Source organism: Uloborus diversus, chromosome 5 (genome assembly GCF_026930045.1).
Source record: "Uloborus diversus isolate 005 chromosome 5, Udiv.v.3.1, whole genome shotgun sequence".
NCBI classification, from domain to species: domain Eukaryota; kingdom Metazoa; phylum Arthropoda; class Arachnida; order Araneae; family Uloboridae; genus Uloborus; species Uloborus diversus.
The window spans coordinates 136,257,055-136,282,668 of record NC_072735.1 but is presented as its reverse complement, the minus strand read 5'-3'; the positions used below and the strand labels follow the sequence as shown (position 1 = coordinate 136,282,668).

Below are 25,614 nucleotides of genomic sequence, written 5' to 3'. Positions count from 1 at the left end.
TTTAATTTGCAATTACAAATATTTCGGTCAAGCTGATTAAAAAAAAAAAAAAATAGCCTATAGCCTTCTTTAATAAATGGACTATTCAACATAAAAAGAATTTATCAATTCGAACCAGTAGTTCATTGAATTAGCACGTTTAAACAAGCAAACTCTTGAGCTTTATATTACTAGTATAGATTTTTGTATCTTTTCCTCATACAAAGTATGATGCCTAAAGAAGACTTTAAAAAATTGGAATACTTAAAATACTTTACCAGAATATATATGAAGCAAATAAAAAAATAAATAAAAAATCAATGCAGTAAGAAATGTATACCAGTGAAAACATACCTTAAAAAAAAGTGATATATGTAAACATATTTTTTTAAAAAATCATTAGTTAGTTCAGTAGAGTCTCAAAAGTCAAAGGATCTGGCTGATCCGAAGAGTTTTATTGACATTTTATGTCATATCTGTAATAGCTAAAATATGATTTGCCTTAAAATTTCATAATTAACACCTTTTGCTATTGCAAAAATACCTTAGTTACATATAACAGATGAATAGGTCATTATCAACAACACTCGGCAAGTGGTACAAAAAATTCATTGAATGCTAGAGATGGATTAAAATATGCTTTGTAGAAATATACTGGATGCGAAAAAACCCCCTGAAATTAACATTGTTTCTTTACAAAGAACAAGTAAACAGCCCCTTTTGGAATATCATATTGCAATCAAAAAGAGCAGAGCACAACTTTAAGGTGTTGGAGTAGTATATATGAAATTTTTACCTTCTACGACTTACCCTTTTTGTGTTAAAGGGGATGCATACATGGCATATGCATTCAATCTACACACATTCAGACGTCACAACGAAACCCACCAAAATAGTTTTGCTAACAGTTGATAAGCACTTTTTGGTTGCTACAAGTTTAGTCTAAATAAGTACAAACATTGTGAAAAAAGTAGTCAAAATTCTTTTAACAACAATCAAAATGAAAGTTTACGTTGAAATTTGAATATTAATGTTTTCACGAAGACAATACTTTTTCTTTGTACAAAGAAGTAAAAGGGCCATGGCCTCATGTCGTCCAAAAAGTGTAAAGTTTCAAAAGCAAATAATTTTCTAGATAATCCAAGTTTTCAGTAATCTAAGGTAGATTGAGCTCCAATTGCCTTGTATTTTTAAAACTCTACTATAGTATAAAATTTTTTAATTTTTTTGATTTTCTGTAAACTTCAACAAAATGAACGTAAATAAATTTAAAAAAAAAAAAAAGAATAAATAAGACATGAAAAGTTCACAAAAAAAAAAAAAAAGCCTTATTGGTTTTTGACACAAAAGTATTTTAACAAAAAGGATCTTTTACTATAAAATAATACATTTTATTCGAATTAAGTATTTAAAATATGAAAAAATACCTCTTCTATCGAAAGAGCTTTACATTGTAGCTGCTTGACTTGAGATGAAAATTCTGGCATGCTGAAATCTTCATAATGACCAAAGTTAAATATTATATACTTTAATACTTCATCATAAATTTCTGATGGAGATTGTGCAAGCATTCTATACAGCAGCTGAAAATAATTCCATTAGATTAATTTTTGTATCAAATAATCTAGCCAAAATATTATTTTTTAAAGAAATAAAAGTAATAGATAAAAAGTTCAGGTTTTTCTTTTTTTTATAAGAGGATCTAATTCAGCTTTGAAAAAAACCCAACTTGGAAATTTTTGAATTTTACAGGTAATAAAAATAATAAAATAAAAAACAGAATAATATTGAAACAGTAGTCAAGTACTCACATCATATCATTCTTTACCGATTAGAACACAGATAATTTTTAGTTTGAAAGAACATATAAGTAACATGCATGACAACTAATAAAGTGTAGTGTATAACAACATTTATAAAGTTTAATAATTCATTGATAAAGTTTTTAAACCCACAAGCAGCCATGCAATCTTTCTAACTATAATGCTCTTAGTTTCTCTTCTAATTTTGTAGGTAGCTCAGCCATAAAATAAGAATGTCAGTAAGGTTACAGAAGGTTAATTAGCTAGTAAATATAAACCGAGAAAATTGCAGATCATGTTTAAGTAATTTAGTGATGCACTTTTGTTTTTCTAAATTTCAAAAGATTTTTTTTTCGTCTCAAAGAAGTAAAAGGTTGCATTTTAATATTAATGTTTGAATTTCAAATTTTCTTAATGTTTGGAGTAGAATTTGCGGTTACAATGAAGATTCAAAAAGTTTCAGGTGATGAAATCAAACATTTAATGAATTCAACTATCTCTAGATATATTTTAAAAAGACATCAAAGAAATCGTAAAAATCTGGCTGTGCAGGCATGCGTCCAGAACTCCCCACAGCAACCAAAGTCTTTAAATTGGGTAGAAAATTGCCTTGAGTTCCAGGGAGGGGGGATGCACCCCAGAGCTTTTTTTTTTTCCAAATTTCATAATAGTTTTTCTGTAATTATTTTTTAAGCTAAAGTTTAACATAGATTGCCTATTAAAGGGATGAAAGATTTCCAACACCTTTTAACATTAACAACTGAAAGAGCATTTTTCTCCATCAGATTAACTAGTGCTAATTTTCTCAATTAATTAGAATAGCTGATATAAGGGTTTCTATTTTGGCCTAAGTCCAAGGCTCAGCTCCATTCAAGCATGGAACTAAAGAGCAAAATGCTGCTACAGACTATACATTTAAAAATTACTTTTCAAAAGTACAAAACTGCTATTTTGCAGTGCTTTTGAGCCCATTTGCACCAATAGCTGTGCAAGTCGATACAAGTTAGTTTGGAAATCGGGAAAGAGATTGTCCTTTAAACATTTTAAATTTTTATTTTAATAACTTAGTCATGTGTCATTTCCATCACGTTCATTTTTGTCATCCTGATAGATGATTTTAGTCTCGGTGAACCACATCAGATTGTGAAGCAATCTTTGGGTATTGGTGAGCGTCAGCAAGCAGGGACCAGAGCCTCCTAGTAAAGAACATGATTGAAGTTAAACCAACGATTATATAAAATTTCCAAATTTCCCAAACCATAAATTAATAAATCGAGATTTTTTTTTTTTACAGTTCCAATTAAATTCTAGAAGATAAGTTTGAAATTTTTCTGGCAGACATTTCTGTGTTGGTATTCATTTTTCAGAAGAAAATATGATATAGAAATATTTAAAACATGTGATCAGTAATCTGTAGTGAACAGTTTAAAGCATACAATATTTCAGGTGAGTTTTTAAATTCAGATAGAAAAGATTACAAAACTTTCGCATGACTGTTTCAGAAAAACTAAAAAATTTCACAAGATAATTCCTTTATTTTGAACAAAAAGAAGACTTTCAAAGATTTTTTTTTAGTTTTTAATTTTTATTTAAGAATAATAGTTTGAGAGACTAGGTAAGCTTAGAGCAAGAGTAGAGAAAAGTCTTAGTTTCTGCTTATTAGAATCACTCAAGCTTTCTTCAAACAAGGCTGAATTTCAACTCGGCAAATTAAAAGATAAGCAGAAAAATTTACTTTTTTGTTGAAAGAATTAAAGAATGAAAAAAAAAAAAAACAGCATTGGAACTACAATAGCAATAAAATGTTGCAGTTTGTAAAATCTTGCTGTTGATTTTAATATTGACTTTTATGCATTAATAAGTGTGTTCATAGCAATAGAATATATGCACTTTGAAAAAAGAAAAAAAAAGTACACAGAAATATTAATAATGCATAGCATTAAACTATTAAACATTAGCTCAAGCAAAAGTCACAAAAATTTTACTAAAAATATAATAGAAAACATACTGTCAAAAGTTCAAACTTCATACTATTTTTTTCATTTTTATCCTTTAGCTCCATTACTGCATTTACTAACAATGGATAAATTTGAAAGACATCCAAGAAGGTATAGCAGCTGTTTAAGCTGGAAATGATGCTAAACAAAAAAGGCAATTCATGAAACAGTTTTCAGACAAGCATAAATACATATATGAACATGAATCGATAAACACATGATATACGAATTAATTCTTTGCAGAAAGCAGAGGCTTAAGTATTAACTAAGCACATAAAGCTTGATTTGGAAAAAGAAAATATTCTACCCAAAGTATTTTTTCTTCAAGTAATATTAGATTTAGCTTCATTAACGAATCTTTCAGTGACCAACGCTTTAGTTCAAAAGCACTATGAAGCTCTACCTTCTGCTCACTATCATTTCAAAATACAGTTAAACTTGGTTAATACGAAGTGTCAAAAATCCACGAATTTGTTTGTATTAGCCTTTATTCGTAACAACCGTGAATGAGGATACTGTGAAGAAACGAAGGAATGCTTACCTATTTTCGAAAAATATTACCACTAATACACGCATTGTACTGTTAGTACATTCTAAATTTCTTACAAATGAAAGATGAACAATTTTATCTCAGAGTTCATTGAAATGTCCTCGGGTAAACAAATGTACAGGAGGCTATATTTTCTGTCCAAAATATTTAATATTTTCTTCTTGATACAGAGCGGGACTTCTATTACCTAACAAAATAATGACATTTTTCTAGAAAAGAAAACTATAGTATTCACTTACATTTTAAGTAAAGAGGTCTGAAATTGTTGTTCATTTTAGCAAATACTTTCAATTTAATGTACGTATCATATCTGACATTTTTAATATAATTTGATATCAAACCAAACTTAAAGAACAGAATGTTTGTTTCAGCCTTGATTTCGTAATAAACGTGATTGCATTAAATGAGTCCAACTGGACATCAGAATTACTAAGAAACTTTTTTGGGATAACATAGTGACTTCAGTTTACACTTCCATTCGCTAGTCATTCAGTTGAGCATTTCTGCTTAGAAACATTTAAAACATTTTATTTTGTCCATCAGTTGAAACAAAAAAAAAAAAGTAGTCAAAAGAACACAAAGTAAGCAAACAAAAACTTGTTTTAACACATTTCTTAAGTTTGAGTTAAAATTCAGGCAGGGGTGCAGCTAAGGGGGGGGGTTACAACCCCCCCTTAAACATTAGTCTCAAAAAAAAAAAGAGAAAAAGAAGAGGAAGAAAAAAAAGAAAAAGAAAAAAAATCGAAACGACTTTTTTCTGAGTAAGAAAGGTCAAAAATTCACTTCACCCCCCCCCCCAATGCCATTGAATATCTGCTCCATGTGTGACCCTCAAGCATAAAAACACCTCCCTCTGCTGCGACAATTTTTTGATAATTGAGTGAAATTTGACACTTTGCTTTAGAAATGAGATTGATTTGTTAAATCCACGTATATGCAGCCTTTCTTTGTCATAGATTCTGCAAATTGTTAAATATGTTTAATTTTATGAACCGCGCAGTGGGAATACTGCATACAGTCGAATCTGTATATTTCGAATTTCACATTAAAGAAAAAAATCGAGATAAAGAGGTTTTGAGATACGGGGACTTTAAAAAACTTTTTATAGAAATTTGAAATATGATGGTGAAAATTTGAAATCGATACCAAAGACAATATGGGCTCTTGATTAAGATTCCTCTTTTTAGTTTTGTTAGGTATTTATTCTATTATTACATTATTAAGTGCTTTATTGCGAGTTTAAGGAATCATTTTGACAGTAAAAGAAACTTTAAGCATATCTTTTTCAAGAAAAAGTCTTTTATTGCTTTTTGGTCCCAGATTTTTTTTTTTTTTGAGATTCATTATTTATCCTCTTGAGGTTAGCAATTGCTGCAAATCTAACTTGGCCAGTATTCTACGATTTTCTTTTTTTCATCACTTGAAAAAAACTTATACTTTCTTTTCACTCCAATCATTTCAGTTTTCTAAGGTATCACAATTTTATAAAAGAGAGCAAGAGAGCAACCAAAGAATAGTACTAATCCAGATAACAGAGCGAAATGGCTTTTAACTTGAATGACCTTTAAATATGAACTTGAAATGTTCATTTTACATGTCAAACCTGTGAATTTCACCCCTTTACTCTTCTTCCAAGAAAGTGCGTGAAACGACTGTCTTTGGGTTAATCTTCCTAGAAAGCCTAGTCGTGGAACGCATTTCTCCCTTTTTTCCACTGCCTCCTCAGCTCTTGAAGACAATCGCTCTGTTTCTGAGTTGAAAAAAATGTTTTTGTTAGCTGCTTTAAAGATCATTGGACTTTGAATCCGAAAATGATAGCATAACCTGAATTCGAGACGATAGAGGTTTTTGTTTTTCAGGTCTCGTGTGTGTCATAGGTCATAGTCAAAATGACCTTTGCTAACCAGAGTATCCATTGCAATCACATTGATTTTTCAACCAGTATTTACTGTGTATTCTTTCGGAAACGTAGAGTCTGTTTAAAATAGTACATTCTAAGTGAAAGTTGTTGCATAATGAAGCGAGCAAAACCGATAACAAGCTTTTCTAAACCCAAAGAAAAAAATTAAAATGACGAAAAGGATTGCTCTAAAAAGTGAAAGTTAACGTCGTCTGAAGAAAACGAAGTACAGTCTGCAAAGCAGCGTTAGTCCCATCGGACCCTTCTGCAGGTAATTTTATTTTAATTCAAAAGAAAAACTGCATAGCATTACATGAATAAAATGTTTAAAAACGAGATGAATCTAGATTATTTCTATTAGCTTGGTTCGGATTAAAAAGTAGAAAAAAAAAAAAAAAAAAGACCTCTGTTTATAATACCCGAAAATTGCTGTTGCACTCTCAAACAGATATTTATGTAAATTCTAAAGCGGCTAATAAAATTAAAAATAAAGACTTGCGAGGAGAACAGATGGTATGCATTTGAGCAAATAACTTTCTACCGCCTATATTTCTTCCATAACTTTTTTTATTCAAATTTTATTATTAACTGCTTTAGAATTAGCATAAATGTAAATACATAAAAAGCAACATATAAATATAATGATATGAAAAGCAATTTCATTTTTTGCAGCTTATAATTCAAGAAGTCTTTTTTTTAAATTTTATTTCATACTTTTAGTGCAAACCAAGTTAGTAAAAATAGTCTTTATAGTCTGACATCCGATGAGATTGAAAGTCAAACATCCAGTTTACAGGCGGAAATAGAAGTATCTATTAGCTTTCAGGGATGCCAGTTTTTGTAGGTGTGTGTTAGCCTCTAAATTAAGCAGTCACTCTGAAATGAACGGAACACGCTCATCAGATGTTTGATTTCCCCCTGATTTGGATAGACTGGTTTTGACAAGACATTGCTAGAAAATTTCACTTTAAATTAAATGGAGGGAAAAGAAAAAAAAAGTTGAATTTTGCATAACATTAAAAAAATAAAAAATTCTTTGCTTTTGTTTAACACAAGTATTGGAATTGGGGCACCGCATTCCAAAGTATGTAAGATTCACCTCCCTCTTATTTTTTTTAATACTAAAAAAATTTACATACACACACACTATATATATATATATATATATATATATATATAAGAAGACCCCCCCCCCCCCCCCGAAAGTCGGGTCTAGCAACGCCTCTGAATTCAGGACATAATACAACATGATGAGAAGGACTTCAAAACTTTTCATCCTTAGCATTAAAATACACATGCATGAAAGTGCATTAAAAATAAAAAATGATGACAGCAAATCAACATTAGTTAAACTAAATGTATTTTTAAACAAAGTAATGTGGTTCAAAAAATTCAAAATAACATATCACAGGAAATACATTAACTGACGGAATTTTTTACTTCACTTAATTTCTTACACACTATGAAAACTTTTGCTGTTTGAAATTTATAGATGATTATCCCAAAAGGCTAAACCACATGTCTAATACACAAAATTAGCAAATTGGAAGAGCTAAAAGTGAAAATAATTAAATAAGTTTTGGTGGTTCTTCATGTTGAAGTTGAATAATTGCTAATAATCAACAAATTCAGCTATGTTAACTTTTCAAGATTAGTTATTTGTTGTGGATGCTTACGGCAGACCTAGATAAAATGTTCCACTGTCTACGAACTCAAAGAATTTCTTAAATTTTCCTTTAAAGAAAATGTATTGCACTACCTAAATCCTACTTTACTAACAACAAAAACATAAAGCTATCTATGGGAGTAGACCTCCACTAATAACTAAAATACCATGAATTATAAATGTGCTAATTTCATATGACAGAAGTTATTGCCAAACAATTAACAAAATCAATACACATTACAGGGGGGGGGGAACTGGGTAAATAAAGAAAGTTGTAGAAAAATATCAAAACTGTCTGTAAATGTTAAAAATTTTCTGTGAACAGTCTATATTATTTGGGTGTGGCTAATGGAGTGCTCCAAACAAAACAAGATCAACATTTCTTATGGAAGGAAAAAAGTAAAGATTTTATTTTAATTTTTGTAGTTCAAGTTTAGAATTGCAATTTAAGTCAATAAACATTCAAACATTATTGAACATTCAATATTTCCGGGTTATGATTTAAGTTTTCAGAAAGTATTGAACAATTCTGACTTTTTAAAACCTAGTTAAATTTTCAAATGTCAGTCGAGTAGTTCATTAACATTTTCTTGATAAATCTGCATAGTAAAATTTTGTGAAAGAGAGAATCATTCTTAGAATTCTTGATGAATACGTAAAATGTTAGAACCCGATTAGCATTTTTCCAAGGATTGCACTATAAAGAATCTAACACTGTATAATTCTCACTTGTTAAACAAAAAGAAAAATCAAAAATATTTTAAAACTAAATTAAACAAGCTCTAAAAAACATGAAAGTAATAAAAATACTTACTTATCATTCAGTACACAAGGATCAGATAAAAGAACTTCACCAGCTCCTAAGAAACACGAAAATACATATTATTAAAAAATGTAAATCATTTTAATAAAAATAGTTAACAAGCACAAAAATTGAGACTGCATGATTCACTTGTTTTTAACAAGCATCAGCCGTTAGGTTTTTTTTTTGTTTATTTTTTTTTTTTTTGGGGGGGGGGGATTATTTATAAATAACTAAAGATTTAATACTTAACGACTTCATAGCTTTGTAGTCAGATCTTGCATTTAAAAACATTAGTATCTTGCTTAAAACTAGTAGAACCATGTTAATGGAAACATTTTAAAAATTAAATGACAAAACAATCTTTCAATATGAGCAAAGTGGTGACAATCTGGTGAATAGAATTTTAAATTAAAAATGACAAGGGAGGAAATTCTTCCAGGTCCCAAAAACCCAAAAAGTGTTACATTAGGGTTAGTCACAAGGTACATGGGGAAAAACTTTTTTCAACTAATCTTTTTCGGCACCCCCCTAAAATGTGCCAATAGACTAGAAAATGTGATTTGGAAAGTTTCAAGTCATTTTGATGATATTAACACGTGCCGCAAAGAGGCTAAAGTTACGAAAAATGGCAATTTTTAGCAAAAAAAAATCGTAGTTTTTCATCTGCAAAACCAAAACTATTCATTATAGAAACTTCGTTCCGGTCTCATATTATTGCGAATTTTATTCTCTTTAAGTCTAATTTCATCTAAATTCTTGTAAAAATAGATTCAACATTGTTCAGGATTTTTCAAGTCAGGTCGTAGCTAATATCCTCAAAATCGCGTAAAAAGAACGAATCATTATACTATAAATTGCATTGCTTCTTTTAGTTAATGGTTGTAACCCCCTTACAATGTTCAGCTATCAGAGCAAAAACAGCAATATTATCAGAAGTATATGCAGTGAAATCCCGTTACAACGAATACCGATACAACGAAATATCTGTTATAACGAAAGAAATTTTCAGCTCCGATTTGATTTCCATTACGTTGCTTGAATTTCATTACTACTAAAACCTCATTACAACGAAGAAAATTTCTGGTAATTTGAAGTTCGTTGTAACAGAATTTCACTTTACTATAGTTATATCTCTAAATCTCAAAGCTAAAACGAACAACTGCATGTAAAACTTATGAAATTAGCTGTATAGGCCATAAATACAGAATGTTGCTTTCCTCCTCAGTGATCAGCACTCAACACCAGTTAAAAATCCCAGTCTTGTAAGGGTTTTCCACCCCGCAAAGAAAGGAAAAACTACGATTCCCAGGAAAGTGGCCTGTGTTCTTAGACGATTACTTGTTATCGCTTTCGTTAAAATGACAGTCATTTTATGGCTCCATTCTTCAGTACAAACCTGCGTTTTATGAGTACAGTTGTTACAGAAAAAGTTTTTGTATTTAGCATGTTGCTACCACATCTTAGAAGTTGGTTTGAAAGCAGTTTTAATTTGCAAAATAGGTACGTCCACTAGTCCTCAACCAGATATTTTTCAAGAATTTCAGGATGAATGGTATAGATAAAAGGCAATTCAAAGCAAGTATTGAAGATTAAAAACAAAATAAGCAATCCAGGTGAAATTTCAAGCTTTCTTTTTGAGAAATAAAAACAGTAGCAGCTTAGGGATGCCTATAAGAAGTTCATTCCACTTTGCTTAACTTATTTAGGGAGTCTTTCTCCAAACAATGTTCCTTTTCGAGTACCTGGCGCTATTCATCATACAAGATGGATGGCAAAGGCCATATGATGTAATGAGAAGCAAAGGGATGTAAGTGGACTTTTTAAAGTTCCTTATAAAATGTGTTTAAAGTGCAGATCCTGGATAGGCTTTCGTTGAACTTTTTTTCTAAATCATGCTATATAACAGCCCCTACCAGAGCTACTAGTACCATCTCTTGCCCCTAAGCAGAGGAGAGGTTCCCCTAATATTTGTAATGATTATCTCGAACATTTTAATTTTGGCAATTACATTCCTTTGCTTCTCACTGCCTCATATACTCTTTAAAAATATATCTTCTCAGGAATGAACTTTCCTTAATCGTTTTAAAGATAAAAAGTATTGATGATATTTGGTTGTTTATCAACAGTATTTACGGAAAAGTACGGTTTATTGTCAGCGATCCAGCTTTGGCCCCCAACCAAGATCTACAGTTAGTAAAATCTTTCGTTCAATACAAGAGTATTTATGAAGATGATGTAGGAACAGAACTACTTAAAATAATTAACCATTTGTGGTCCCTGAACTCAGAAAAGGCTGCATTTCCCTTTTTTGATGATACTTTAGGGAGAAAAAAAAAAGACCAAAGCAAAGAAGGCTGCAAAATTAAAATCCGAAGTAGGAGATAATGAAGATGATTGTGATGATAGGGATACAAAAGCCCAGCTCAGTCTGAAAGAAGCTTAGTTTATTGGACAAAGAAGTATATTTTTTCATTTCTCCTCAAATTTTTTAAGATACACAATTTTTTAAAGAGATTCGAAATCGATACAAAGTTTTTAAATACTGATCTTGATGAATAGTGTTGAAACCAATATTACATTAAAGCTAAAAAGATAGTAAACAGTTTAAGGGTTGTCAATGGCACAGGTGAAACAGGTGTAAAACTAATTTCTGACTAACGACAATTTCTACTACAAGTTATGTCCGAATGCAGGCACATTTTTCCATTCATCAAAATCTATCATATCGAAGCCATTACAACTTGAACTTCTCAATGAAAAGTAATAACATAATGATGTATAATTTAACAGTGTAAACAATAAAATGCATTTTAGATTTTTTCTTTTCTTTTTTATAATTTTTTAACACTGCTTTCTCCTTCTGAACTACTTAATTATTTTATTTTAACTCAGCAATTTGTTGCATTTAATTTTTAAAGTATCTCCAAATAAAGCCTTTTTAATGGATAAATTAAAATCATTAAAGAGCAAATTAATGTAATTGAATATTGTAATGCTTTTAGGTATCTGCATGAAAATTCCTTATTGATGATATCTTCCATAACCTGACCTGAAAAATGCCCAGTACCATTCTATAAATTTTGTTTTAAAAATGGATAAGATAACTCATCACGAGAATAAAATTTCCTGTAAAATGAGACCAGAACGAAGTTTCTAGGATGAAAAGTTTTGGTTTTAAAGAAGAAAAACTACGATTTTTTTGCTAAAAATCACTGTTTTTTGTAACTTTAGCCTCTTTGCGACACGTGTTAATATTATCGGATTGAGCTGAAACTTTGCAAATCATGTTTTCTAGTCCATTGGCACATTTTAGGGAGGTGCCGCGGAAGAAATTCGAAAATCGATTTTTTGTGACCACCTTAGTGTTACATGCATGCAGAAATAGGACAGAACAGGAGAAGTGGTTCAAGAAAAATGTTGCTCCCCTTCCCTTTCAAAAATTTGGGTTTGTTTTCATAATTCATACTCGGCAAATAAAACAGGAAAAAAAAATATCTCAGCACTTTTCTTGCAAAATAAATATTCTGGACAGCTATTGCAGGAGAATAAGCAGTGATGTCACTGGGGGCAGTTTGCCCTTCTGGAGATAAAATGGATTTAAGAGCTTATAAAAGGCATAAAACTTCAATTAGGAAAATGTTCTTTATTATCTTAAACTACGTTTAATTTATTAAGTTTCAACACAAATGAGCACAATATTGAGGGGAAGAAGTGGTAATACATGTGCATATAGGACAAACTTTACATATAAAACCTTCATAATTTATACTTATCTCTTAATCGAAGTTACACCACAGAAACAATAATGAGTTCTTTCAAAGAATTATAAGAACTTCAGGTTAAAATTTTTTTATGAGGGGTGGGGGATGATATCACAAATCAGTTTTTCAAAATACCACTGGGAGTATGTTTTAAGCCAGGGTTGGCCGAATTGGACCCAATGGGTTTTTTTTGAAAAAACCCATTATTTAGCCCACTTTTGGGTTTTTTTAAATTTTCTGAGAAGTTTTAAAAAAAAATTAATTTAAATACTTTCATAATTTAAATTTCTTTTTTATTTGTTTTTCATCACAGACAATGAACACAAAAAATGAATTTTGAACTTTAATAGTATTTCTTAACACTTAACAGCATTAAAAAAATACTTCAAAGATTTTAAATAAATATATTTAACTTTTTTCTTTAACTGGTCAATAAATAACTCAAATTATCTTGACTGAGTCCTGTCTCGTCTGATTTTCTCAATATTTGTAGATTGTACAGAGGAAACTACTCTAATTAAAAGGCTTTCAGGTGAATTATTTTCTGCAAACCAACACGTCACAAATCTCAAATAAACACAAGGTATATTTTTAGAAATTAACAGGTTTTTCAAACGGTCAACAGAAAACAGAACAGGATGTACAGTATTTTCATTATCTTCGAAAAAGTTTAATATTTCTTACTCTGTACACAGAAGTAGAAAAACAGGCAACATTCAATTCAAAGAAATGTGTTGATTAAGCTGGAATTCAGTAAAAACTGATTTAAACTACTTGAGGTTCTACAGTAGTTTTGCATAACAAAATGATATACAATAAAGTAAAATGCAAAAAAAAAAAAAATGTAGTAATTAAAAACGAACAATAGATTTTATCACTCGAGAAGTAACTTTGCCTTAACTGTTGGTAATAATGAAAACTAAAAAAAATCTGAAACTTCACTATTCTTGGGTTTTGTAGTCTTTTATACTTTTCTTCAGAATATGCTGAATTTTAACTAGTTTTCCAGCTTTTTTTTACCCAAAGACAATTTTTGCACTTTGTCTATACACTTACGCTACAATATGCTACAAGTACCCCCACATTTTTCCTAAAAAAAGACAAAAAAACCCACATTTCTTTTAAAAAACCCAACTTTAGTTGGGTTTTTTTTGGGTTCTATTTAAAAAACCCAAAAAACCCTGGGTCCATGGACTTTTTTAAAAAAAAACCGGGGTTTTGCCAACCCTGTTTAAGCTGCATCATTTTTAGTATTACATGTCATCTTTGATTATTAACATTTTAGATATCTGTCAACAAATCATTGCAAATAAAAAAAAGTTCTCACAGGATTTCCAGGCTTTGTCAATCAAAAAACCATTATTCCAGGGTAGCTTCAAGGGCTTTTATCGGCTGGTTTTCTCGGTTATTTTTCGAATAACCAATGATAAGGACATGATTACGTTTGGAATCACCTCCACCGTATAGGCATCACCAACACTTGACTGCCCCCTGTGCAGGGTTGGCAAAAACCCGGTTTTTTTTTTTAATAAAAAAAAGCCCATGGATCCAGGGTTTTTTTAAAAATAAAACCCAAAAAAAGTGTTTTTTTTTTGTCTTTTTTTAGAGAAAAAGGGGGGGGGAACTTGCAACATTTTGTAGCGTAATGTATTAATGTATATGGACAAAGCGCAAAAATTGTCTTGGTGTAAAAAAAGCTAGAAAACCAGTTAAAATTCAGAGTTTTCTGAAGAAAAGTATAAAAGAAGACGAAACCCAAGAATGGTGAAGTTTCAGATTTTTCAGTTTTCGTGATTACCAACAGTTAAGGGAAAGTAACTTCTCAAGTGATAAAAACTATTGTTCGTTTTTAGTAGCTAATTTTTTTTTTTTTTTTTTTTTTTTGCATTTTACTTCATTGTATTTCATTTTGTTATGCAAAATTTTTAGAACCTCAAGTAGTTTAAATCCTTTTTTTACTGAATTACAACTTAATCAAGACATTTCTTTGAATTTTATGCAGCCTGTTTTCTTATTTCTATGTACAGAGTAACAAATATTAAACTTTTTCGTAAGATAATGAAAATACTGTACATCCTGTTCTGTTTTCTGTTGACCGTTTGAAAAACCTGTTAATTTCTAAAAATATACCTTGTGTTTATTCGAGATTTGTGACGTGTTGGTTTGCAGAAAATAATTCACCTGAAAGCCTTTTAACTAGAGTAGTTTCCTCTGTACAATCTATAAATATTGAGAAAATCAGACGAGACAGGACTCAGTCAAGATAATTTGAGTTATTTATTGACCAGTTAAAGAAAAAAGTTAAATATATTTATTTAAAATCTTTGAAGTATTTTTTAATGCTGTTAAGAGTTAAGAAATTACTATTAAAGTTCAAAATTCATTTTTTATGTCCACTGTCTGTGGTGAAGACCAAATAAAAAAGAACTTTAAATTGTGAAAGTATTTAAATTAATTTATATTTTTAAAAAATTCTCAGAATTAAAAAAAAAACCCAAAAGTGGACTAAATAATGGATTTTTTAAATGGGTTTTTTCAAAAAAAAAAAAAAACCATTGGGTCCAATCAGGCCAACCCTGCCTCTGTGTTCTTTGGGAGAATGGCACGTTTTACGATTAACAGTTTGTGCCTTCATGGCCAATACTCTTTAAATTTAACCATCTTTTGACAGATATTTTTCAACTGTAACTATGTATTGGGATGCAAGAGAAGGGAGATGGTCTGATTGACCCATTCTACAATGTAATAAAAAACACACAATAAAATATAAAGTGCAACTAAAAGGTTCACGACAAAAAATGAAAAATTCATACTTACTTTGAGCACAAGGGAAGTTATTCCTGAGAATATATAGGAGAAAATCAATGTTTTGAACCCATGCTGAACTTTTACTCAATAATGGATTAATTGTACACAAAATGTTCTGAAAGGCTTTGATTCCAGTTTCAAGCATGAATTCATTGACACTACTTATCGTAGTATCCGTACATAGTTTAATTGATGAAATTTTGCGTTCAAAATCCGTCCAGTAATAATATATAATGAATGTTAAATATGTTTCATCAATGCCCCAAGAGGCATCCACATAAATGCCATCAGTTTTTATTGAATTAAACTTAACTTGCTTTTCCATGGCTGAACACAGCATTTCTAGAGAAGTGTTTGAAGAAATGTATTGAATGGCAACTTTACATAAAGGACTGACCTTGTCAAACAAGCTAATAGCATAGTCTATTTCAACTTTGTTTAAATTCCTAAATAAAGTTTTAAGTGCATGCATGTGGACCCACAAATATTCTGAATTGGTTTGTTCATTGAATTGCAAAATTTTCAACACATCTTCTTGTTTCTCCATAAGATACTGTAGTTTTCTGGATTCTTCCGTCACATTTTCAGACTTTTCAGCAGAAATAGAATTAATACAAGAAAAGTTGAAGGAAAATGGGCATTCTTCAGGAAGTTCATTTTTTGTATTGAAACACAATGACCGCAATATAAGTTCCAATAACAAGTGCAAGGAAAAGCTTTTCAGTTCTTCAATTTGGGAAGCTCCTACTGTCTGATTAAATACGGTCTTTAAAACATCAACAGGCAACTTCTGAACACACTATGTAGAAAGGAAAAGTGGAATAAAATGAGTGAAAGATTACTTAATTTAGAAGCATGCAATTGTTAATTCTAATTTCATTCTGCAATACATTTCAGAAATATATATAATATATATATTTATATTAACAGTTGATTCTGGTTAATCAGACCACATTGGGACGGGAACAGTATAATGATAATAATTGGCTAGCCTAATTAAGGAAACAGGGCCGGTATTGCACGACCAAACATGATATACGTAATATATTAAAGTGCTACTACAGTTATTTTGAGTAACACAGCATAGTGAGCACACATACAAAAAAAAAAAAAAAAATTCTGTTTATGAAATTCATTCATTAAAAAAATGACAATTAATTCAACCAGGTATTCATCAGTCGAAGTCCAATAATGCACATAAATAATACATTTTTCAAAATCTTTCCCAAATTTTAGTCAATGATGCAAGAATTACTCATTGTGATTAGTTGCATTCATTTTACAGAAAAAAAAATTATTTTATTATCAATGCTAACTTAACTAAATAATTTTAAAATTTCACTAAGCTTGCTTTGCTCTGAAAATATTGTTGAATTAAATTATAAGTAAGAGGAACCAATAATTTTTAGTTAAACTAATTTGAAAGTTTGTTGATTCACTTCAAATACACTCCATGGGAGTGATTTACAGGCTCGTTATTTCCATTATTAAAATTTCTTCACTTGCTCTTTGGTCTGATTAAATGGATCTTTAGTTCCAAAAGCAAATAAGATTAGGCTTAAATTTTTGGGATTTATACTCTTTCTTCAGTATTTAGCTTGAATAAGAGGCTGGTCCAATTAATAATTCGATCAATTAAGTGGATTCCACCGTATATACTGGGTGAATTTGACTTTAACTGCCAAACGAAAGGGGTAAAAAAGGAGCCTAAGTGCAGCACATAACCACACATTATCTAGTGCAATCCCAACCAAAACTGAGTTGCGGTAGATAGATGAAAAATGAGTCAAAAAACAAATTTCTGAGAAAAAGATAGGTTTCTGAAATTCTTGGAAATCTACAGATAAACTAAGGACATATTTTGAAAGAGCAGACAAAATCCTATAAAATAAGACTTTTTTCATCAAGATAGTTGAATTTTTCAGGGAGCTACAAGTTTTGAAACTTTGAAAGTACTCAAAGTTAAATTGGAACCCAAATCTGCATTTAGCATTTTCAAAAACTATCTTTTGAGCTACAATCAGTCAAATTTGTCAAAAACTAGTTCACCCCACTTGCTTTCAAATGATACCACAGCAAATAACATTTGGGTTCAAATTCGGCAGCATTTAAGCCTTTTGTTTGAAAGATTAAAATCAACGTTTGTCAAAAAAAGGAGACTAGTAAATGTGTCACAGCCCTTTAAGAACAAGATCCCTCTGATTAAAACTGTTTTTTAATCATAGCACAATTATTTGCATAATTATGATTACAGGAATATACGTTACAGTCGAGTTTTTATCAAAATATGGCTAGAGGATTCACGCTGCCATCTTGGATTTTAGGTGGGCTTTTTCAGTTTTTTTTTCATACCTCACAAACACCACATTTGCAAGTAAAATCATGCACTAATATATTTAAGCATAAAATTATCTTGAAAAAGAGATTTTTATTTTTATTGTAGCCGTTATTGGTGCAGAGATATTGATTTTCAAAGTACATGAATGTGGATCCAGAGTTCCAGCTAAAAGGAAAAGTGATTTGAAAGCCTTTCGCACAGTCCCAAAATTAAAAAAAGGGGGGAAAAGAGTCACTTTTCCAAACGTTCATAAACTATGAAATATCTCCCAACCTCTCATACAGACAATAAAAATAAAAACAGTGCTTTTAAAGTAATGTTATGATCTTAAGTTTATCAATGCATGATTTCACTCACAAAAAAAAAGCTTCTGCAATATGAAACGGAAACTAAAAAAATGCACCTAGAATCCGCTAGTTCCTTTTACGTCTAGTAATATTTTGATAGACAACAAGGTAAAAAAATATTTATCTAATCATACTAATTTAATCAGAGCCCAATTTTGTACAAAAATTGGGGCTCTGATTAAAAACAGATGGATGTAGAAATTTTCAGAGAAATCTCGTACTAAAAAAACTGTGGCACCTTTGTTGGTCCCAGTTTTAACAAACACTGATTCCAATGTTTCAAACAAAAGGTTTCGTTCCTACCAAACTTAAACTCCAATATGATTTTCTGCAATAATATTTGAAACCTAGAGGGGTGGACTAGTTTCTGGTATAGTTGAGCAATTGTAGCTCAAGCGATCTTTTTTTTTTTTTTTTTGAAAATGCCAGTTGCAGATTTGGGCAGCAATTTAAGTTTGAATACTTCTAATGTTTCAAAGCTTGTAGTCGCTGAAAAATTGTGACTATCTTGATAAAAAGAGTCATTTTATAGAAGTTCTGTCCTTTCTAAATATGTTCTTATTTTGTGTGTAGGTTTTTCAGGAATTTCACAAATCTTTCTTCAAAAATTTGTTTTTTGACTTGTTTTCCTTCAATCTACCATAACTAGGTTACGGTTGAGGATTGGGCAAGATAATGAATGGTTCTATACTTCATTTGGGCTCTCCTATCATCCCTTTGCATTTGGCAGATTAGGTCAAATTCACCCTGTATATTATCTACTATATAAAGTAACAAAAAATCTGAATGCATATTTGAACAGCTTAAATTATTCAGCCCAACATATTATAAATGTATAAAACAATTTTACTTTTGAAAAGTAAAAAGTTTTTTTTTCCCATTTTCTTTCAGAAAGAATTATTTTCATTCGACGAAAAATTGAAAGTTTTTGCAGAAAAATATGTATTCAGAAATTTATAATATTTATATTCCAACTTTTTTTTTTTTTTTTTGTTTAAATATTTTTTGTGTTCAATATCTCAAATGAAATCAAAACTTTGATAATATTGCTGTGGGAAGGAAAGTGCAGTATTTGCAGAAATGAGTTTTTTAGACATTGGAAGAAACGTGCTTTGGATTGTATACAGTCAGATACGAACTTCCGCGAGGGATGTGTTCCAAGACTCCTTGCATAAGTCGAAATTTCGTGTTGTGGAAAAGCATATGTTAATAATTTTTTATTGGCATACCCAAGTATTTTAGACAGTTTAAAACATATCTGAAACTATTTTAGACTATTTTAAACTATATATTATCGTTTTTTACATAAAGAGCGGAATTTTTAATTTTTTACTGCATTTTTGAAAAAGCTGCATTTTTTCAACATAAAATATACTGTTTCAATGCACAAAATCAATGGGACAGATAGACATAAAATAAAACAGAACAGTACATACAGTATGTAGTAATAATAAAGCACTGCACTACAATAGTACTGTATTATTGTAGTTATATTTATAGCTTAAGTTAGTCGACTGTACTAACAAAGGGACATTCTTTTTTCCCAGCAGAAACCAAATAAGAAAGCTTGTACAATAAAGTTGTAGTACAATAAGTAACAAAAATGCCCCCCCCCCCCAAAAAAAAAAACTTTACCTACCACGGGCAGAAAATTTAATTTCCCTGTGCATCAAAGTATTACAGTAAGACCCCGATTTAACAAACCTCTATTTAACGAATTTTGCGATTTAGCAAATTCCCCCCCCCCCCCCCCCCGGAGTAAAATAAAAGCAAAAACCCCTGTTTACCGAATAATAAACCCCAAAATAACAAATTATTTTAACAGCAAAAAAAAAGTTTTTTTTTTGTTAATTTGAGTTTGGAAATATTAGATTGTTTTCTAAATGAAATATCTATATTGTCCAAAGCAGAAAAAGATTTTCTTTCTTGGAATCGGCAAATTTTGACGGGCTAAGGCGACAGGGCAACCAACGAACAGTGATTCTGATGCTGAAAGCGATAGTGAAACTCCCATTAAAACTTACTTTTTCAAACGCTAACCATGGCCTGGAAACTGTAAAAACATATCTCATGCAGCACGCTGCAAAAAACACAATATTTGTGTCTCTCCATAAAGTCAAAAGAGAACTATTCTGAGGCAAGTATCAAGGAAATTGTCCAAACATCTATTACTCAGTAGATTAAAATTTCAAATTAACTAGCATGTAATAAGTCCTGGAATGCTGAATAAAAAGTATAAACTTTCTAATTATGGATATTTTTGTGCAGTTGCTTATTAGGGGTTGAAGATAAGGTAAGTGCATTTTTTTAAAAATTTATTTTCACACCTCGATATTATGAAAAACCCGGATTTAACGTATAAAAGTTTCGGTCCTGATGAAATCGTTAAATTGGGGACCAACTGTACCTGCTACTTTTCTCACTTTATACAGGGATCAAAGTGACCAACTGACAAAATATAGGACATTAAAAAAAATATATATATATAGGACGCCAAAAAGTGATTAAATTTTGCATACACTTCTGATAATAAAGTATGTATACAAAAATTGTTAGACCCACCATATCGATTCTTTACTGTTCGAATATGGAAATTTAAATTTCTCACACATATAACAATTTCAATAAAAAATCAAAATGGTTTAGCAACAAATTACGTAGAACTGCGTGACTTTTTTGAAGCAGCTTTTAAATTTTTTATTAACAGCGTCTATTACGGCTAGCCCAGCCTCAATGTCAATCATGCATTTACATTTGAATCCTAATGCTTAATTTCGTATTCCCCTCATCTATCATTGCCTCAGCTGAATTAATGCTTTCCTTAAATCCTTTCAGCTTATCTCAAGAAGATTTTTCTGTTATATCATTCGATTTAGAAATTTTATATTTTTCCATCTTATTTCTACCAGAGTTTTTTTTTTCTTTCAGTTCCTTATATTTCAAGTGTTAGCACAATTGTATCAAGTTTTGCACAACTGTATAATTTTTTTTAAATTTGCATCAACATTTTCCAGTGTTTTACCAAGTCTTTTATCATTATGAGAGCAACAATTGTGTCTAAAACCATGTTTGGTTTGTCGCTAGCCACAATTCTTTTATTAAGCCTCTCTCCTTTTGGCCATAAGAGAAATTCAGGACAGCCTTAACAAGTTTTGTCAAATTAGGTTAGTGCAGCTTGTCATCCTTCAAGTTAAAATAAAATTCCAATACTTATTGACGGGGTTATCTGCTACATTCTTAGGAATATCTTCGTCATTGATGTACATTAGGGTGTATCCACACACAAAAAAAAAAAGTTTTCTCAACTTACACACCCTCTTATATTTTTCCTTTTAGTAAATGTTCACTAGTTTTCCCTTTAAGAGCTTATTTTTTCATGAAGCATGGCATAACTTTCAATGAAAGGTCACATAACTTATTATGCATAAGGTGTAGAGTTCCTCTGGGGTACCAAAAATATAGGTTTTTTTTTTTTGAAAATATAGGATTTGCAGGAAATATAGGATGGTTTTTGACTTTTTTGAAAAATATAGGATTTATAGGAAATATAGGACAACTTTGATCCCTGTTTATATCAAAAACATTAATTAAAAGTTTAAGTTAAAGTTATAATACATTTTCATTTAATGTGCATGTGTATATAAGTATGAACGTGTATGTAAATGTGAAAAACAACTTTGTATAGAAAATAAAAAACAACTTTCTGTTTAAAATCTCACTATTTAAAAAAAAATCAAAAAAGCAATTAAATAATTTATAAAAATCACACCTAAAATTAACTGCCGAAAGATGATTTGAAGGTAATTTTTGAAGTTTTGAACTCCAAAATATACTGGCCTTTTACTTAGGTAAGTCTTTTTAAATATAAAAAAGTTTTGCACTTATTTCTAAGGAGAAATACTTAGAATTTTTTGAGCTTTATAAGAAAATATAGCTATTAAATTTCATTTGAATTTATAAAAGATTTTTACAAAAAAAAGGGGGGGGGGAGGACAAAAAAGATTTATTTGACAAAGCTTTTTCCCACCTTGAAAATTTCGGCTAATTTTTCCTCTAAGATGAATGCGGATTTTATACTTATTTTCTACAAAAAGCGATCCAAAATCGAAAGAATATGGAAAGTATATAATAAATACACTAACGAATTACAATGATTGCCTGAAAATAAAAATATAACAAAGTATCCCACTTTATTCAAGAAACTTCATTATTAGCTTTAGGTAATGAGAATTTTTTTTGAATACAAATTAAATTAAAAAGTTAATTTGTTTGACTTTTCCTCAGATTTAACTTTTTCAGAGATTATTTATTACTTTTTAACATTTATCTTGTTCCCTCACACTCCATCTCAAATCTCTCTCAAAAAACGGAAATCCATCGAAAAATGGAAATCTTCACCCCTGCCCCCCTATGCTGAAATAAATTTGTTATATTGGCCGGCTAAGAAAACGTTGGTTAATCACTGATCCGGGAGTAGAAAATTGAATTGTGTGGGTGGGTGGGAGGGATCAGATGCAAAAAATTCTGGAATTTGAGCTTAAGATGCATGGAATGATAATACACCTTTAGTAATATTATAAGGCGAGGACTTCTTCGACAGAATTTAAATCATTACTTAGTTAACATTAACATTAATAGTAAGTGTGACATTTTTTACAAAACACATTATTTTTCAAAAATAAGTTCAGGATTGAACTAAATTCTTACTTCAAAAAAATGGCAGCTCCATTGACATTTAAAAACGAGAAAAATATAAAACTTCCATTCAATGACAGGTACAATGTGAATAATAGATTCATAATAGGCATCTGCTTCAGAAGATACAATGCCACAAGACCTGCAAGGCAATTTACAAGAAATTAGTTCAAATATTTTATTCAAGCAGAGTATAATTAATACCAAAATAACAAGCAAGAAATATTTGCAATCAAGTTGTGAAACCAAAGATTTTTGACATTTGATGGACAAGTTATAGTTTGATTTGTGTTCATTTGTGTTTCATTTCATGTTTATGAGGTATAATACCTATGGTATAATTTTAAGATTAAACTACTTAGAGACCTTAATTTTATTATTAAGGTTCAATTTGGTAACATGAAAGTTTTAATATTTTAATGAGTTCTGATTTTTATTTGTCAGGTATTTAAAAAAATCAAAAGGTGTCCTTTAAGAGTTGGTCCGTGTGGCAACAGTTGATATGTTTTGTTAGAACAATTAAGTTTTGATTTGAAATGTTTTAAGCAGTGTTATTAAGAAATGTTATAAGAAATAAAAAGGAATAAAAGTATATGAATGAACAAAGTGGTGTATACTTAATGCATAAAATAGGGAAAACATACAACATCATCAATAACTTGGGAAATTTGCCAAAGCATATCTAAACTAGGATTTACCCAGGATGTTTTTCAGGATATTTTTTTTATTTTAGTAGAAGGGGTTCTTATTTTTGGAAGTTTGTGTAGCATTCAGGGAAGGAGTTGGGGGAAATGGGCACCCCAACCTGAAAAATGTTTGGCAGAAAAGTGATTTCATGTTCTAAAATTTTCATTTTTGATGCTAACTAGCAGGGTCAACATGTGGAACCATGTTGGAAATTACACTTGAGGGACCCCAGCTCATTATTGGAGTTCTATATACAGTGAAACCTCTCTGAGAGGACACCTGTCTTAAGCGGCCACCCCTCTTAACGGCCGAATTTTTGTGGCACAGATTTTTTAGCCCATAGAGTTAATGTTAAAGACACTCCTTGCAACGACCACCCAACACTTCTGAACGGCCGCCAAGTGGATGCGTCCATCCCACTTTTTCAGGATATTCACTTTCTATTTCTAATCTAAAGCTATTCAGTTTTAAGGAGGCTTATGCGGTATCTGAATTACAAACAACACTGTGGAAGATCAATTTCATGAATCTCAACAATATATTGAAATTTTGAGCAATATGAGCATGGAAAATCGTCGAGAGAACTAATAGAGTACTACTTCGAATTCTTATCAGCACTGAACAACAATGGAGTGCTTTGATAATTACAGTGCCGATTGAGAGAAACATCTTCTGGTCAACGAGTCAGCAAAAATAAGCGTTTTTATTCTAATCTAATATTAATTTGGGATTGGTTTAAATAGACTTACCAGTTTGCTGTACGCATCATTAAAGTTTTTTGAACAAAAACATTTTTATGCCTTTCAGGTACTAATTTGGCCATTAACGATCAATTTACTAATACGTTTAGTAATCAACAAATTCAACTTTCAACTGAAGTGATTTTGGGGAAAATAGATGAAGTCGTCTAAACTTCATATGCAATGACAAATAAATTGGTTAGAGATGTATATATTGAAATTAAAAAACAAATTTAAAAACAACTGTTGGAGCAAAGTAAAAACTTAAATCACAGATTGTATCCTTTATCCGAAAAATATTCACAATAATTCAAAATTATGCTATTTTTCTTTTAGAAAGGTCTCAAACTTCATTTTATGTGCTAGACTTGCTTATATTATGTATTATAAAAATTATATTGCAATTGTAATGAAAACCCTTTCAAGCGGCTATCCTTTCTGGACAGCCGAAATTTTACGGAATGGAGGGATAGCCGCTCAGAGAGGTTTCACTGTATATGTATGGCAAGTTTCGGGAATGGGGAGCGGAAAGGGGGCCAAACTGACAAAGGACCGATCTCGGCGCCCCAGCTAACTAGCAGAAATTTAAAAATTTTGACTTTTATAGCACATTATCTGAAATTGATGCAAATTACCCATTCTTGTTAATACTATGCATGGAAAAAGAAATACCTTAGAGCTCCAAAAAATACAACTGAATGCAGTCGACGATTAATATTAAAGTATTCTTTGAGAACTTCTTCATCAGTAAGAGTACGCAACTTCATCACTAAGATCTTATTTACAGTAGTACATACACCAGTAGCAGCATCTAAGTTAAGTTGGCATTCCTTTTCCTACAAAATTACATTCAATTACATATATCATTAAATAATGGTCAGCAATTCAGGAAGGATAATTAAACATGAAACAATAGAATAAGGATTTCATATAGAAACTCACGACTTCCCACGAAAAAAGCGTTCAAGGAATAAAAACTTAAATTACACTGAGTTGAATCAGTTTTAAAATACTGACAGTAAAAATAATTACTCGATAATTACCTTGTTTAATTTATTGTAGGAAGACAAAGAGGTTACCAGAAGGTTTGTATCGAGATGGCATTCAAACATTTTTGATTATGTTACATAAAATTTCCAACGCAATACTTCTGAAAATAATAACAATTTTTGATTTTATTCCTATAATTCAAAACAAAAGTCATCACAATTATACTAAAAGAGTTAACCAAGTGACACGCGGAAATTAAATTTCGCTTTTGTTTTCAAAATTCATACACAAAATAATGTTGCCAACAAAAAACAAAGCTGGCTGAATAAATCTGGGGAAAATACGAAAACATGGAGTGCAGCTTTAGTGATGGCACTAGAGTCCCTGTATGAGAACGTCATTAACTACTGTGCCAAGATCGTTATTTCGATTTCGTTTCGGGGGGGGGGGGGGGACTCAGGATATCTTCTCAGCTCTCAGGCATCAATCAATTGGGTGAACACAAATCCTCCCCCTCTCTCCCGAGAATTGTTGAAAAGACTGGGACTG

General features: G+C 30.6%; 1 protein-coding gene across 1 annotated transcript in view; it reads right to left on the bottom strand.

Moving 5' to 3' along the window:
• Positions 1-25,267, bottom strand: part of LOC129222626 (uncharacterized) — a 46,315-nt gene extending 21,048 nt beyond the window's left edge. The window contains exons 1-7 of the mRNA XM_054857152.1: positions 25,119-25,267; positions 24,748-24,911; positions 22,661-22,790; positions 15,278-16,067; positions 8,709-8,754; positions 3,790-3,919; positions 1,407-1,562 (exon numbers count right to left, since the gene is read on the bottom strand). Of these exons, the coding sequence (XP_054713127.1) occupies positions 1,407-1,562; positions 3,790-3,919; positions 8,709-8,754; positions 15,278-16,067; positions 22,661-22,790; positions 24,748-24,911; positions 25,119-25,187 (1,485 nt within the window). The 5' untranslated portion in view covers positions 25,188-25,267. The remainder of the gene's footprint in view (positions 1-1,406; positions 1,563-3,789; positions 3,920-8,708; positions 8,755-15,277; positions 16,068-22,660; positions 22,791-24,747; positions 24,912-25,118) is intronic.
• Positions 25,268-25,614: the final 347 nt, after the last annotated feature.